General features: G+C 39.3%; 1 protein-coding gene across 3 annotated transcripts in view; it reads left to right on the forward strand.

Annotated features, from left to right (window-relative positions):
- The first annotated feature begins 14,574 nt into the window (after window positions 1–14,574).
- Window positions 14,575–16,113, forward strand: part of Spink5 (serine peptidase inhibitor Kazal type 5) — a 58,556-nt gene continuing 57,017 nt past the window's right edge. For all 3 annotated transcript variants that reach the window (XM_076555182.1, XM_076555184.1, XM_076555183.1), the window contains exons 1-2: window positions 14,575–14,713; window positions 15,889–15,914. In XM_076555182.1, the coding sequence (XP_076411297.1) occupies window positions 14,659–14,713; window positions 15,889–15,914 (81 nt within the window). In that variant the 5' untranslated portion in view covers window positions 14,575–14,658. The remainder of the gene's footprint in view (window positions 14,714–15,888; window positions 15,915–16,113) is intronic.

A 16,113-nucleotide genomic window follows, 5' to 3' on the forward strand; every position in this document is an offset into this window, starting at 1 on the left:
TTATTAAATCATTTGCTATACATTTTTTCTTTATATTGTTTTTTTTTCATTTTTCTTTATTAAGAAATTTTCTACTCATTCCACACACCACCTACAGATTCCCCCTCCTCAATCCTCCCACCCCCCCAGCCCTCTCTACCAAGCCACCCCATATCCCCACATCCCCCAAATCAAGGTCTCCCATGGACAGAGCCCAGCACACTGAGCCTAGGTAGGTCCAAGACTCTTCCCACTGCACCAAGGCTATGCAAGGCGTCACATCACAGGCACTGAATTCCCTGAAACCTGCCTATACACCAGGGACAGATCCTGATCCCCCTGCCTGGGTGCCCCCCAAACAGTTCCAGACAAACAACTATCTTCTGTATCCAGAGGGCCTAGTTCAGTCCCATAGGGGTTCCACAGTCACCAGTCCACAGTTCATGAGCTTCCACTAGTGTGGCCAGTCATCTCTGCATGTTCTTCCATCATGATCTCAATGTCCCTCACCTGCAGAATCTCTCCTCTCTCTCATCAATTGGATTTCCGGAGCTCAGCCTGGTACCTGGCTGTGAATCTCTGCATCTGCCGCCATCAGTCACTGGACAAAGGCTCTATGATCACAGCTAGGTTATTTGCTAGACTGGTCACCAGAGTAGACCATTGTCATGCAGTGTACCCATTTGCCCTAACAGTTTTACTTTCAAATGAATGTTCATTGTAATGAGTTGTTGGTTTGGATCAAAGTCTCTAGCTTCTGGTATACCATCAATACTGGTCCCTCTCTGAAATTTCTCTCTGATATCCTGCTATTACCTGAGTCATGGAGATACTGCAGCTATGGTTTATGCACTTCAGCAGGTCATAGATGGTGTAGATGTTGGGGTCAGCCAACTCAAAGTCCTAGACACAGGCCTGGGTGATATCTGAACTGATCAGTCCTGGCCTCCACCGGGACCACCACCCTCTGGTGAGGATCAGATCCAACTCTCTCACACACTCCATCTGGGTTAGCTCTCCCCAGGTGACGGGTGGTAACAGCTCTCCTGTGTGCAGGGCTAGCTCTCCCTGGCCCTTAGGACCAGTTCTCCTGGAGAGGTAGGGCAGTTCTCCCACTGAGGCAATCAGCCAGGAATAGTACTACTTCTTAGATGGCCAAACTACTTGGGCCAATTCACTCATGGCCCCCCATGGTAACACTGGTCATGGACATGAATACAGACCCTGGCCATGGCAGGACCATGAACTTAGACATGGCCTTCGGCCTCAGCCAGTACCCAGATGTAACCATGGCCCCAGATGGCAGCCCAGGGCATCCAGATTAGCATAGCCCTGGTGACAGTGCGGCCCTAAGACAGCCATGTGGCCTCAGGTGGCATACTGAACCACAGGCATCTGCATGGCCCTTGGTGGTAACACAGGCCATGGTTATCATCACAGATCCCAGCTGAAACAGACCCAGACACTGCTCTGAGCCACAGCATAGGCTCATATGTCAGCATGGCCCTGGGTGGCAGCACAGACCACTAAAATTGGTATGGCCTTGGTGGCAGCATGGCCCTTGGACACCAACATGGCCTCAGGTGGTGGCCCAGACCCCAGGCATCCTCACTGTTTTTGGTGGTAACATGGACCACAGATATCAGTCATCACAGACCTCAACTGAGGTAGGGCCATGGACTGATTATGGCCCTCAGCCACAGATATGGCCCAGACATCATCACAGCCTCTTGTGGCAGCATAGGCCACCCATATCAACCTGTTTCTCACCACCTTCACTTCTTCAGTTCAGTCTCTCCACAGTGTAGGAACTACTTTGTTTTCCATTCTCTCCCATTTCTCTACCACATACCTGTTCACTGTAGTGATGACCACCATGGCTGTCCTCGGCCTGCTTGCCTGCTTACCCAGGGCACGGGGCCTACTATACAGTTTTTATTGCTTTCCTTCATAGCATAATCCATGTTTTCCTAGGGGAAAAAGAAAAACATGTATATTTTACATCTTAGACTGGTATTAGGCGTTCAGTTCCAAGGCTGTTTCAAGTTGGCAACTACACTTCCTTGATATAGAGTGTTTGGGCCGGAAACATTTAAAATATTTTCTAGAACATACTCACTTCCATCATGCAATTTTACAGTAGGCACTAAATAATAAAGATACAAATTATCACACAGGAGGACTCATTTCAAATAACCAAATCCAGCACGTGAAAATAATGTCTGTGTTAATTTTAATTTCACCTAAGCATATTAGATAACTAAGTAGTTACATGGTGAGGACATGGGGCAGCTAGAGGGTGATATAAATGGTTAACAAAAGTAAGATGGTGGGGAGGAGGGAGAGGAGGAGGAGAAAGGAGAGGAAATTACAAGGACGAAATTTTAGCTCCTATAATTTTTTTAAAAAATGGTTCATTCCAGTTAATTGAATTTTTTCAAAAAAGTATGCTTCACTTTTCAGTGTTCAAACTTACTTTTATGTCGCCTATACACTGCCCATCCCATCTACAAGTGAGGCTTACATAAATTAATCCTAATTCTTTCTACAGTTGGATTGAAGATCACCTATTGGTTCAGCAAGGAAAAACCACCATTCTATTGATAGATTATAGTCTTACAGAAGGATTTAAACAAATTGCCAGTGGAATTATTCATGTACCATAGAATAATGAAAAGAATTGTGCAATTGTGTCTTCAAGTTGTGTTGAGGTTGAATGGTTGGTTGCCCAGATTGCTTCTCTCATAGGTTATATGGTCTCCTTCGTGCTTGTCAGTGATAACTCATATCGCCTTCTCTTACTTCATCACTTTTTCTCTAGCTACCATAGAGTCCTCCTTCATTTTCCTTGCAGTAAAACAGTTTCTTCTTTATATCTGCTTAGAATGTGGATGCTTCCCTTCAGCTGGTTTTCATCAACGAATAGGAGTGTGCTCTTTAAACTAATCTAAGAGATGGCTCAGCAGTTTAAGGCACTTGTTGCTTTTGCAGAGGACCTGGGTTTGGTTCCCAGCTCCCACATGTTAAATTGCCAGCACCACCATCTATAGCTCATTTCCAGGCAATGTGGCACCCTCACCTGTCAATCTGACTACTGAGGACACCAGGCAAGTATTTGGTTCACATATATACATTCAGGTGAAGTACTCATACACATAAAAGATGTATTTTAAAAGAATTTAATGTGCATAATTTTATCTGGAATCCCTTCATTTTCACAAGTAAAATCTCTGTAATGTATAACAGCTTCTCAATTAACATCTTCATAAAAGTTCCTTGGTAGAGTTGGTGAAAGAATGACTTATTTTCCTGTGGCTTTCACTAATCTGTGATCTCTCAGAAGTTGGATGGTGCTTTATCTTGTTCTTAAGTCTACGATTGGGCTCTCTCATGGAGGCAGGCCAGCATAGCCATTTAGTAAATATTTGTGGTATTCATGAGAAGAATCATAAGACTTCTGGGACTTAAGGGATAGAATATTTGTCTTATGTGTTCAAGGCCATGAAGTTCAATCCTTAGTTCTATCAAAATAAATAAGATACTATAAACATAATAAAAGAATAGTGTAAATCCTTTGTCCTAGTTTGGGAGTAAATTTCAGTGGTAGAATGCCAGGGTTTACATCTTTAACATACATACGCAAGTACATGTGTGCATGAATGTGTGTGTGTGTGTGTGTGTGTGTGTGTGTGTGTGTGTGTGTGTGTGTATGTGTGTTTAGTACCTTGGGCTCCTCACAAATCCACTCTCACTTCCATACCCATACAAATTTGTATACATTTTTATTCACCTATTAAGTCTGATTTGAGCTGCCCCATGTGTGTCCTTCTAATTGATAAGCTATTGATAACTAGTTGATATGTTCTTCCATGGGGAAGACTATTTCTTCTGATCTCAGCATTCCTTAGTTTCCTGTAGTTCTTTGCTTAGGGTTGAAGCCTGAGCTTTCTCAATTCAGCTTTAGCACGTATATTGGCATTACCCTTGTTCAGCTCATGTTTAGGCAGTTATATTGATAAGACATTTTGGGTATAGATTCTGACACTCCTAGGAGACACAATCTCACAGCAAACTCTCTGTTTCTCTGATTCTTACAATTGTTCTGCTCCTCTTCTGCAGAGGTCCCTGACCCTTAGGTACAGTAATGAATTGTAGATGTATTAGTAGGGACTGAGATCCACAGCTCTGCATTTTGGTTGACTGGTTTTCTGTAATAGTATACATCTCATTCAAAGACAAAGGCGAATAGCTCTGTACAAGTTATTTAAAGGGGGAATGGGAGAAATTGGGGCTATAATTAAGGAGGGTGTACTGTTCTCCTCCCTATCGCTCCCCAATCCTCGAACCCCGGTAATGGTTCCTTTATCCCACAGTTAAGTGTTGACCTCACCCCTCAATGAAACTTCTCTTTGCAACGGATGTAGATGTAGACTATTACAGAATACCACAACTAATCAAAATACAGAGTTTTACAAAGATGTCTGAAAAAGTCATGAGAAATAAGACTATTAACTATTTACATAAAAATACACATAGTTTGTATAAATCTGTCTTTAGATATGCATATGTAGTTTAAATGAATATTTCCCATCTTAGTTGACAATCTTCTTCCAAAGCCAAAGCATATCCAACAAAACCCCAAAAACCATGCATGGGAAGTCCTCTTTTAAGTTGTTGGCCAGAGTTGTTCAAAAGAGTCTCAGAACATCATAGGCTATTGATATCACCTTGGTTGCCACAAAAAAATGGAACTTAAGTCCCTATTGTAGACTATGTCATGCACTTTAGACACTGGTCTATAGACCCTGCACTGGAACTGACCTGAATTGTCTTCTCTCTGAGTACTAACTTTTATGGTACCAGAAAGTTCCAGCTAAGCTTCCAAAGGAGGGAAACAACCAAAAGTCTCGCCCAGATATGAGGCCTATGAACTACAATGACCAGCATTGAAAGACAACCATGTAGATGCAGTAGTGGCATACATATCTTGGTTGTATCCAAAAGTTCTTTTGGCCTTGAAACCAATTCAACAAGAAGGAAATCACACCTAGTACCCAGGACTAATGAAGTCATGGATTTTGGAGGAGAACCTGCATCCACCACTTTACTAAACTGGCAAAATCCCTAACTACAGCCCCCCACTTTCAATTTTAAGGTCTTAAGCTCTATAAGTGAGGCTCATATTGCCTACTTATGAGTCTCACAGGTATTACCTGTCACTGGTCACAGAACCACATCTCTTTTAGGCTAGGTTTGATTTCATTAGTTTATTAATTTTTGAGATGACATCTCATTGACTCACACTGTTTAGGCCCCCAGATTGGTCTCAGACCTATGATCTTCCTTCCAGGTCTTCTGAGCTCTGTGACCATAACCGGGAACCAACACACCTGTCTAGCCTTCAAATAAACTATTATCTGTAGAAATTTGCTACTATAAAGTTGAATTTAATTTTCAGTATTGTTAAAAAAAAATTTTCTCATTAATTCTTTTTTTTTTTACAAGAATGGAGGAAGGGTAAGATAGGATAATGAGGAGATGAATATGTATTTTATAAAGCACATCATGTGCATGTTTAGCTGTCACTAAAGGATGTTGAGAGTGAGAGAACTAGTCTTCCCCAGAGAAGAGCACATCAGTTGGTTATATAATGCTAAACACTTCTGAAATCATTCATACAAGTAACATGATAAAGACTAAGCAAGCTGTACTTACGTACTTAAAGAAAGAGGAAACAAACACAGAGCCAAATAAAGAGTTAAAAGCCCAGAGATCAGAGCAGTAGCCAAGAGCTAAGACCATCTTATCTTACCACTTGCTGCCATCCTTCTTCTCAGAGAGAGACCTTCTTCCTGTGTCCTGTCTTTTTATTGCCTTTCTGTTCTGTCTTCTCATTGGTTCTAAACCCAACCATATGACTTCCTTGTCACTGTCTGTCTATACAGACCTCCAGGTCTCTATGGGATTAAAGGTGTGTGTCACCAAGCTGACTGTGTCCTTGAACACACAGAGACTTTGCCTGCCATGTGATCAGAGTAAGGGTGTGTGCTACCACTTCCAAACTTCTGCTTAATGGCTTGCTATTAGCTCTGATCCCCAGGCAACGTTATATATTAACATACAAATAAAATCACATTTCAGCACAAATAAAATATCACCATAATAAAATACAGTTTTGAAAGACTAAATTAAATGAAAAGTTTTAATTAATTGCATTTTATAAAAATACTGTTTACAATAAAACTACTAAATCCACCCAAAAAGTCATAATGAAATACATTCTTTTTATGTGCATAAAAAACGAAGGATGAGTTTATTGTTTTCGTTGTCTGTGGGAAGGCAGGAGATTATCCTCCCTAAGTGCCAGTTAGTAAACAAGTTCAGCTTAGTAACAATTACCAACCTCCCTCACACTGTTCCTTTAGCTACCCTCTGGGTCTTAAGTGGTAAAGGACTTGTCTTGTACTTCTGAGGATCAGGTTTAATCTTCTGCACCACAAAAATAAATAGTAAGAGTTTCCTGGCTGAGAATTGGATTGTGGTCAGAGGCAGCATCCAGGCTTGATCCCTAGCATCAGGACAAAGACACAAAACAGAAAACAAAGTTCTCAGCCAAGACACAGTATCTTCTACTGTCAACAAATGTCCAGGTCTGTTCTACAGCTTCATAACTTTAGTACAAAGACAAGTAGCTCATGCAAATCTCAATTTCCCACCACATAAGTATTTGTATTTTTTGCATGCACTGTGTGCGAAACTCTGTTAATATGTAGAGTGAAGGTATCGTTTGTCAAAGAATTCACACACACACACACTATTGCTGTGGGATGGTCTGTATGTCAAATTGCTCTGATTGGTCAATAAATAAAACACTGATTGGCCAGTGGCCAGGCAGGAAGTTGGTGGGACAAGGAGAGAGGAGAATTCTGGGAAGTGGAAGACTGAGGTAGAGAGACACTGCCAGCTGCTGCCATGACAAGCAGCATGTGAAGACTCTGGTAAGCCACAAGCCACATGGCAAGGTATAGATTTATAGAAATGGATTAATTTAAAATATAAGAACAGTTAGCAAGAAGCCTGCCATGGCCATACAGTTTGTAAGCAATATAAGTCTCTGTGTTTACTTGGTTGGGTCTGAGCAGCTGTGGGACTGGCGGGTGACAAAGATTTGTCCTGACTGTGGGCAAGGCAGGAAAACTCAAGCTACACACTATTACCACCACCATCACCACCACCCCTATCAAACTGGGAAACTCAACAGAAACCTCAATTCCCATACTCCTGTAGGCTAGTATTCCAAGAGTAAGGTGTGTACAGGTTTGCTCTTAGCCTCACACTGACTTTGTGATGAGTCTTCATGTGCTCTTTCCTCTGTGCATGCATGCCTGGGGCCTGTCAAGGTTTCAACTTTTCTTTTCCTGTAAGGACATCAGTAAGTTTTGCTTAAGACCCACTCCAGTGGCCTCACTTTAATCTAATTCTAAGACGCCACTGCATAGAGCTTCAACATGTGCTTTAAATCAGAGTGTGGGACACAATTCAGATCAAAACATTGAATGTCTGCATTAGTGTAGATGTGGTAATGTTTACTATGCCATGTAATATTTATGTTTTCTGTTTGGTTTTTAAATTCAATTTACATCTTATTTGTTAAGTAGATATGGCACAAACTCATCTAGTCCATAACAAATTGAGGGTTGTTTACAGTTTGCTTTTGCTTGAATTAATTAACAATGATGCATGCATTTTTAGATACCTATAGTCAATTATTTCCAAACATGTTATAACTATTTGTACAGAAGCAATTATAGCACATGCTCAGTGCAATAGAGGCAGAATAAGTATGCTTATAATGCTTAGGAGAATGGCTTCTGGAGTTTTTGTCTTGCTTGCATGATGCCATGTACAAAAACAACTACTTATAAGTTGAATGACCTCAGGAAAGTTTTAGGACTTCACCAAACCACAGTTTCCTGAAAAAAGAATCAAATTATATAAACCCATTACATTTATTGTCTTATCTGTTAAGTGTACAATACATGTTAACAAATTTTATATTTTCTTGAAAAGCAGCAAATCGTATTTACCTAATATGATTTTTAAAATTTTATTTCATGTGTCTCTGGAGCCTGCAGAGGCCAGAAGAAGTTGTTCTCATTCTTGCTGAATGCACACACAAAAATTACGTCCATAAATATACGGTGTTCTTTTACACCTATTCACTGCATGTGTTGTATTTCAGAATGAATATGTTATGTTTATTAGTGTTCTTTGACTTAAAGAGGACAGCTCCACAAATCTTTTGTTTCAGATTGTTAGAATAAATCCTAGTAGTAACTGAAATTTACAACATTTTAACATAGTAGACACTGAAGGGATTCAAGTAAAGTAACTGTAGGGAGAAATTGGATGTTGTATTTAAGGGCAAATCATGCAACTTCATAGGTAATATTTAATGCATTATAAATTAGACATTGAAGCTTGGCAGTGGTGGCTCATGCCCTTAACCTCAGCACTTAGGAGGCAGACATTAACTTCAGCACTTGGGAGGCAGAAGCAAGCAGATCTCTATAAGTTCGAGGCCAGTCTTCCAAGAAAGGCTTCAAAACTGCAGAGAAACCCTATCTCAAAAAAAAAAATTAGACATTGAGTCTTTCCTGTTTTCTTAACCTTAATCTAATAAAAGCAATAATTATGTCTATAAATAGCTGTCTATATACTCACTGAACAAACAATAACCTTCTCGTTCTATTCTTAGATGCAAATAGATTCTTATCTCTTTCATTCTAAGTCTTTCCAGGTAAACAGACAGGAATTCTCTAAGAGGGAGTGAAGTGGATTGTTAATTAAGCATTCTGAGATAACAAGTTCAGTAAAGGCTGTCTTCCAGTGTGTATCTTTTCCAAAGAAGTATCAAGACATAAAACAGATAGAGGTATTAATAGAATTCTAGGAGAAAGGAATTAAAAGTAAGAAAATAAATATTTGATTTTGCCTTCTAAGGTATTCTAGGAAACATACATACTCCTCAACTAATAAATTTTGGGGTCCAAAGAAATCCATAAACTGTTGAGAATACTGTACTTAAAAATGGAACTCAAACAAACACTGTCAACAAAGCCAAGAACATACTATGGTCATTGATAGGTCATGGGCTCTAGAAAGGAACCTACTACTATTATTCTGCTATATAGTCATAGCATTACAACAATTCCTTACAATGGATCACTATACCACAGATTAGTGCATTGATCAACCCTCTTCAGAGAAGCTTTTCCCCCTAGTGGATGACAATGAATGAAGAGATTCACACCTGGACAGTTTTCAGAGAATAAGAGCTTTTGAATGCTCAGACAGAAAGATGTTCATATCACACCACACCCTTAATCTCAGGGATCTGTGCAGAAGAGAAGGTGCAAAGATTGTAAGAGCTGGAGGTTCTGGATGACTTCAAGAAAACAATGATTTCCAGACACAACAGAGTAGCTGTGCATACAAAAGCACAGAGACTGTGAGTTCATATTGTAATTGCAAAAGACTTGCACAAATTCAAGCTGGACAAAATTCCAGCATGCAGGAGGGGAGAGGAAAAGAATCCCCACTCCCAATTCAAGAATTGCTTGCATTTGATAGCTTTGGGTGAAGGAAAGTCATTTTTCATTAGCAGTGTAACAACCAGGATACGACCCACACTCCTGGACACAAGCACAATGCCTAGAAGTAATTGGCCAACACAAACAGGACTCAGTGAGCTTAAAAAAGAAATAGAGAGATGGAGGGATGAAGGTAGATGGATGAAGAGGTGGGTAGAATGTGGAAGGAGTTGATGAAGGGATGAATATGATCAAAATACATTGTATAAGATTCTCAAAGAATTAATAAAAATATCATTTTAAAAATATGGAAGATAGTAAGTAGTAAAGATTGTACAGCAGTGTGCAGGTACTTGATGTCCCCTAACTTACCATTTACAATGGCTAGTAAATTTTGTTATGCCTATTTTTGTTGTGGGATAATCTTTTTGTGCACTGTGAAGATGTGTCTCTGCCAAGGTACCTTCTGATTGGATTAATAAAGAGCTGAATGGCCAATGGCTAGGCAAGAAGGGATATGTGGGACTTCTGGGGAGAGAGAGGAACTTGGGGGAAGGAATCAAAGAGACAGAAATTTGCCAGCCAGACACAAAGGAAGTGGGACCCACAGTACTGAGCAAACGTGACAAGCCATGTGGCAGAAGGTAGATTAATATAAATGGGTTAATTTAAGTTTTAAGTGCTTGCTGGGTGGTGGTGGCGCACGCCTTGAATCCCACCACTCAGGAGGCAGAGCCAGGCAGATCTCTGTGAGTTTGAGGCCATCCTAGTCTACAGAGAGAGATCCAGAAAAGGCGCAAAGCTACACAGAGAAACCCTGTCTTGAAAAAACAAAAAAAAAAAAAAAAAAAGTTTTAAATGCTAGCCTAAGCTAAGGCCCAAGTTTTCATAATTAATAATAAATCACTGTGTCATTATTTGGTAGCTGGCAGTTCAAAGAAAGTCCAGCTACATATTTTGCCACCGAAAATTCATTTAACACTTCTAACCTACTGGGCATCAATACCCTAGACAATCTTAAAGGTTCTTAGAGTTCTTCCATTACACTATTATGGGAAAATAACCTAACAGCATGCCTGTTTAACAACGAAGCAGTCAGTATCCCCAGTAGTGTACTCAACAGTCTACTGAAAGTACAAGCTGATTGGCTGCAAAATTATAGTCTGTTTTACAGCTGAAAACTGCAAGTCAAAACTCTTAAGTTGGGGGAAGACCTTTCGCTTGTGCTGTTTTTTTGTTTTGGTTTGATTTTTGCCAACTTGCCACAAGCTACAATTGTCTAAGAAAAAAAGGAACCTTAAGTAAGGGATTGCCTCTATCAGACTACCTATGAGAAAGTCTGTGGGGCCATTTTCTTGATCAATGATTGATGTGGGGAGCCTAATCAATGTGAACAGTGCCACCCCTGGGCAGGAAGTTCAGGGTGGCATATGCAAGGAGGCTAAGGAAGCCTCAGCCAGCCAATCAGTAAGCAATACTCTTCCATAGCCCCTACTTCTGTTCCTCCTTCCACATTCTAATGCTGACTTTTCTTCACAATGGTCAGCAATGGGTCATGTAAGCTGAATGACTCTTCTATTCGGGTTGGTTTTGGTCTTAGGGTTTTTTTGTTTTTTTTTTTTCTCATAACAACAGAAAGCAAACCAGGACAATGCTCTTCATCATCATCTATTTGACTATTGAGATATATCAGTGTGTGTGTGTGTGTGTGTGTGTGTGTGTGTGTGTAAAGAAAATCATATAAAATCAACAAAAGAAAGGCAAATCAACATAATATTAAATAAAAGACAGTTGTGAAAGCTCAGGAGTCACATAAGATCATAGCTTTATGTTTGGTTTTTTTTTTTTGTTGTTGTTGTTTTTAATTAAACACCAGAAACATCAAGGAGCTCAATGCATAGGAAAAGAGAAAACTAACTTTGATGTTTAGAAATAGCCTTTGTTTTGGGGGACATTGCTGGTCTATGAAAATACTGCCTATTTTTTTTCTTCTTTGTCAGTACCTCTCACGTGGGTTCAGATTTGAATCTGGCTGACAAATGAACAGGATTGGAAAGTTCATAGCTTTTTACCATCTAATCCTTTCCCTTTCTAGAAAGAGGAAATAGAGTTCTATATCTTTGATGAGTAAACTGAATGTTCGGAAGACAAGGACATGGATCTGAGAGATATTCTCTGATAGTCTAGCAGTAATCTAAGCCCAACTCCAATCTCATTCATTTGAATTTAACAACTGTGGTTTTAAGAAACAAAGAGTGATTGACAGAGCATGTGATTAATCCCTTCCAGATTTGCAACGTTCCTGAAGTGAACTGGAGGGAAAGCCCTGATGGCATAGGCAGCTAATGGGATCTTTCAATATTGGGGGAACTGGGTGTTCTTCCCCTCCTGGGAGTGGAAGCGCTGGCTGTCAGTGAGGAGCACTTTGCCAGGAGGGAGGAATCCACCTCCTTCGTGTTTCCTCATAGCAGAGATTCTTCAAAGAGAGACTCACCTGTTGGTTCTTTTGTTCCTCCTTGGCTCTATATCCACCCGTGAGAATAGCATTCACCTTGTCTACAGTCGGCATCATCCGGTCATTTTACACAGTCACTAATTCTGTTGTAAAGTACTAACTTGCCCACTATCAAGCTGAGAGGGTTTCATGTGGCCTGACTGGGCAAATGCAAAATAAAATATATTACTATGTGTACATGAATATTTAAAAGGCTTTTATTGACACAAGGATTTTCCTACGAACAAAATTATGAAATGAAAAGATTTTCATTTTAACTTTGGAATGTAGATGCTCATTAAACTTGCAACTGTTGTTGAGATCCAGATTCAAGCAGGTTGAATTTTCTGAAGAACCTACTTTATCTAGTCCAGGCACAGTACTGGGAGACCAGCTCTCAGTAGTGGTAAAGCTCACCACATATTCCTGGTATTGTTAGAGTCATAAAGTTAGATACATATACAATCACAACACCTGGGTAACATTGGAGCCTTACAATGCAATCGTACAGCCCATGCATTATTTACTCTGCTTTACATGTTAGGAAACTGAGTCTCAGAGGAAGGAAGTGACTTGCCCAAGGCAGCATAGTAACTGGTGAGTCAAGATTTGGACCCAGAGAGACCTTGTTCCAAAGCTAGTTCATTTCCATTATGCTGTAGTCACACAGACAGGAATAGCAACAGACTGCCTGTCTCCCTGGTCCGTTTTCCTTCCACTTAAGTTGTGACAGACTCTGGGTTCTTAACCTATAACAGCAATGCATAGACTTTGCTCTCCATGCTCACTACTTTCCATGGCCACTGAAATGTGAGAAAAGTATTACAAAATTAGTAGTTAATGGTTGTTTTATGTGTAATAAATTATTTATTTGTTATGAGAGAAAAGAAAAGGGGGGAATCTAACTTTGATATTGCTGAGATTATAACAAGTTCTTTCATTTCAGGACTTTCTTTTATGTATGTGGGGACCCTGAGAACTACTGAAATCAAACTATTTGGTTGTGGCTTCAGATTCTTTTTTATTATTATTAAGAGATTTTCTATTCATTTTACATACCAACTACAGACTCCCCTCTCCTCCCTCCTCCCAAGCCCTAGCCTTCCCCAACAACCCACTCCCCCCATTCCCACCTCCTCCAAGGCAAGGTTTCCCATGGGGAGTCAGCAGAGCCTGGTACACTCAGCTAGGGCAGGTCCAAGCACCTCCTCCATGCACGAAGGCTGCACAAAGTGTCCCACCATAGGCACTGGGCTCCAAAAATCTGGCTCATGAGATTTTTTAAAAATTTATTCTTCTCTTATACTATATATCCCAACCTCAGTCTTTCCTCCATCCCCTCCTCCCAGTACCCTCTCCACCAGATCCAATCCTCTTCCATTTCCCTTCAGAAAAGAGCAGGCCTCATAGGGATATCAACCGAACACAGCATATCAAGATGCAATAAGATGAATCACAAACCCTCATATCAGGGTTGGACAAGGCAACCCAGGAGGAGGGAAAGGTTCCCACAAGCAGGTAAAAGAGTGACAGATACCCCTACTCCAATTGTTAAAAGTCCAATGAAAACTCCCAATATCCTTTAGGTGGGAAATCTAAGCCAAGAGTGAAAGATGATCTGGCTTACAGAATGTACTCCTTGTAGAATAGGAAAAACAAATCAACAATGTATTAGAAAAAGGTCACATTTCTGTATTTATAATCTTTAATAACTTACTATTTTTTTCTTTGCAGAAATGGCCAAGTAACAATAGAATAAATTTAATTTAGTAGAAACAGAATAATTTAGATATGTATGGGCTATGGAAAGTTAAACCCTGAATCTCTAATATTTAGGAGGAGTGCAGTATTTGGCTAAGATACATTATTCTTTTGATTGAGAATTGTTTTTGTGGTTCTAAGTAGGTATGAAATTCAGCATTTCTCATATGTTAAACAAGCACTTAACCACTGAACTATATCAGTAGCCCAAGAGAAGTTTTAAAAAGTCGTTATGTACAAGACATATTTTCACAAAGTCTCTGCTTTACCTGTGTGTGGAGTGAAAAGAATCCCAACTTTGTAGTTCCTATATAGCCAGTAAGTCCTACTTCAGAATATCTACCAATGGAATCAATGGGAATCCTAGGTTCTCTCAGTATACACAACTTTCCCCAGATGTGGAAATCTTTACATTTTTCCTGATGGGTAGGACAGCCAATCTGTCTACTTTTCCCTTTCCTTCTCACTAGGAAGGGACGTCAGTTAGAGAGAGACACGTTTGATGCATCACAGGGGAGCTCACATAGGATTAGAAATTATAGGCTGTAGGTAGGGTCCTTTCTATAGCCTTCTGGGTTGGGTATCATGAAAACATATGACTGTTTTAGAAATAGGCATTATCTGCTTGAATCTGATACTATGGCAGGACCTTATAAGATGGAAACTAAACTGATGTTGTCTGAGGAGTCTAGCATGAGCCTGAACAACTGGTTCTGTGTGTGTGTGTCACCAGGATGTATAAAAGTGAGCTGCAGCTCACATGCTCAGTCCTAGAGCACCAGCTGAGCAATGCACAGAGCAGACCTGTAACCAACTTACATCATCTTCAGCATGAAGACAGCCACAGTGCTAATGCTTCTGACCCTGGCACTTTATCTCACACAAGGTGAGCAATTTGAACACATTAGAAGTTTCTTGCCATACATCTCAGACCCTGGGGAAGGGACTTTTATTCCCCATCCCCCACTTAGAAAAGAATTATATATTCTAATATATTTATGTATATAACATGTATATATATATATATATATAATGTTAAAACCTTGAACTATCTTTAAAAATGAAAGTAGTTTGAGAACAATTGAACTTTTATCTATGAGAGGCCATTCTAATAATTTCATACTAGTTCTGAAAAGTCAAGATATTATTCTGTATCTTTTCTTCACCAAGTATCCAGTTTATACTACCTATAGATATAAGACACTTAAAACTGGCATGTAATTACTATGTATATTTTAATCATATGTTAATTATAATTTAATTATAGTGACTGTTCCTGTTTTAAAACAATATGATTTATGTATTTATCTTATCTTAAAATTCAAAATGAATTGAAAATATTGTTCCTGAAGAACAAAGGACTTTTGTGAGAGCTAGAAAATAAATTTCCTAGTTTTGTGTTTAATTGTTAGGGTGGCATGGGCTACATAGATTTACCTTTCTCTGACTGGTCCCTTTTAAAACACTGAACCTCAGATATAAAGCTATTGAGATCATTATACACAAATGATGTCATTTCCTAAAATAAATATATAGGTATAAGAGAGTAAGTCAATGAGAATGTAATAATTTGTGACTTTAATTAATCTTAATTTCTTACAGATCTCTGATTTTGCCTCTGTAATAATGAAGTAGAATAGCCAGAGTTCAGAAAATGAAATTTCATGTATATATATAAAACTTAAACTTCATATTATCTGGATATTTTAAGTTATATTCAAATTATTTGTGTATGTGACATATGCACTATATTATCATCTATCAAAGTAGAATGCCGTGCTTCACTCTGCAATGAGTTTTTAGGAAGTAGATAAACTGGTAGGTTTAGAGACCATGGGGGCATTATTTTCCAAAGTAGATGGACCTTCCTAAGTGATTGGGCCTTTGTGACTGTGCCATCATTTGATTTGCCACCACAAATCTTAATACATTCAAGATGATTTGTGGTTTCAGAATACATTGCCAGTAAAGCAATAAGAGGTTTGCATTGAGTGAATCCTATGTCTAATTTATTAAATAATTTGCATCCTCTTAACTTTGGTTTCTGCATTTTTATCCCAGATGCCGCCAGTGGGAATACAATTCAGGTCAGTCTTGCTTTTTTTCATTGAATTCACTCCAAGTTTCCAAAAGAAAAATAATTTGTGGCTAACACCTTCATGGTAGTAACACAGAGAGTATACTGACAGGTACTAATAACTTTTGTTAAAGACACAGTAATAAGTCTCTATGGATCAAACATGAGTACTTCTCTCTTTGTCTCTTTCTCAGTCTCTCTGTTCCTGT

This window comes from Peromyscus maniculatus, chromosome 19, assembly GCF_049852395.1.
Source record: "Peromyscus maniculatus bairdii isolate BWxNUB_F1_BW_parent chromosome 19, HU_Pman_BW_mat_3.1, whole genome shotgun sequence".
Lineage (NCBI taxonomy): Eukaryota > Metazoa > Chordata > Mammalia > Rodentia > Cricetidae > Peromyscus > Peromyscus maniculatus.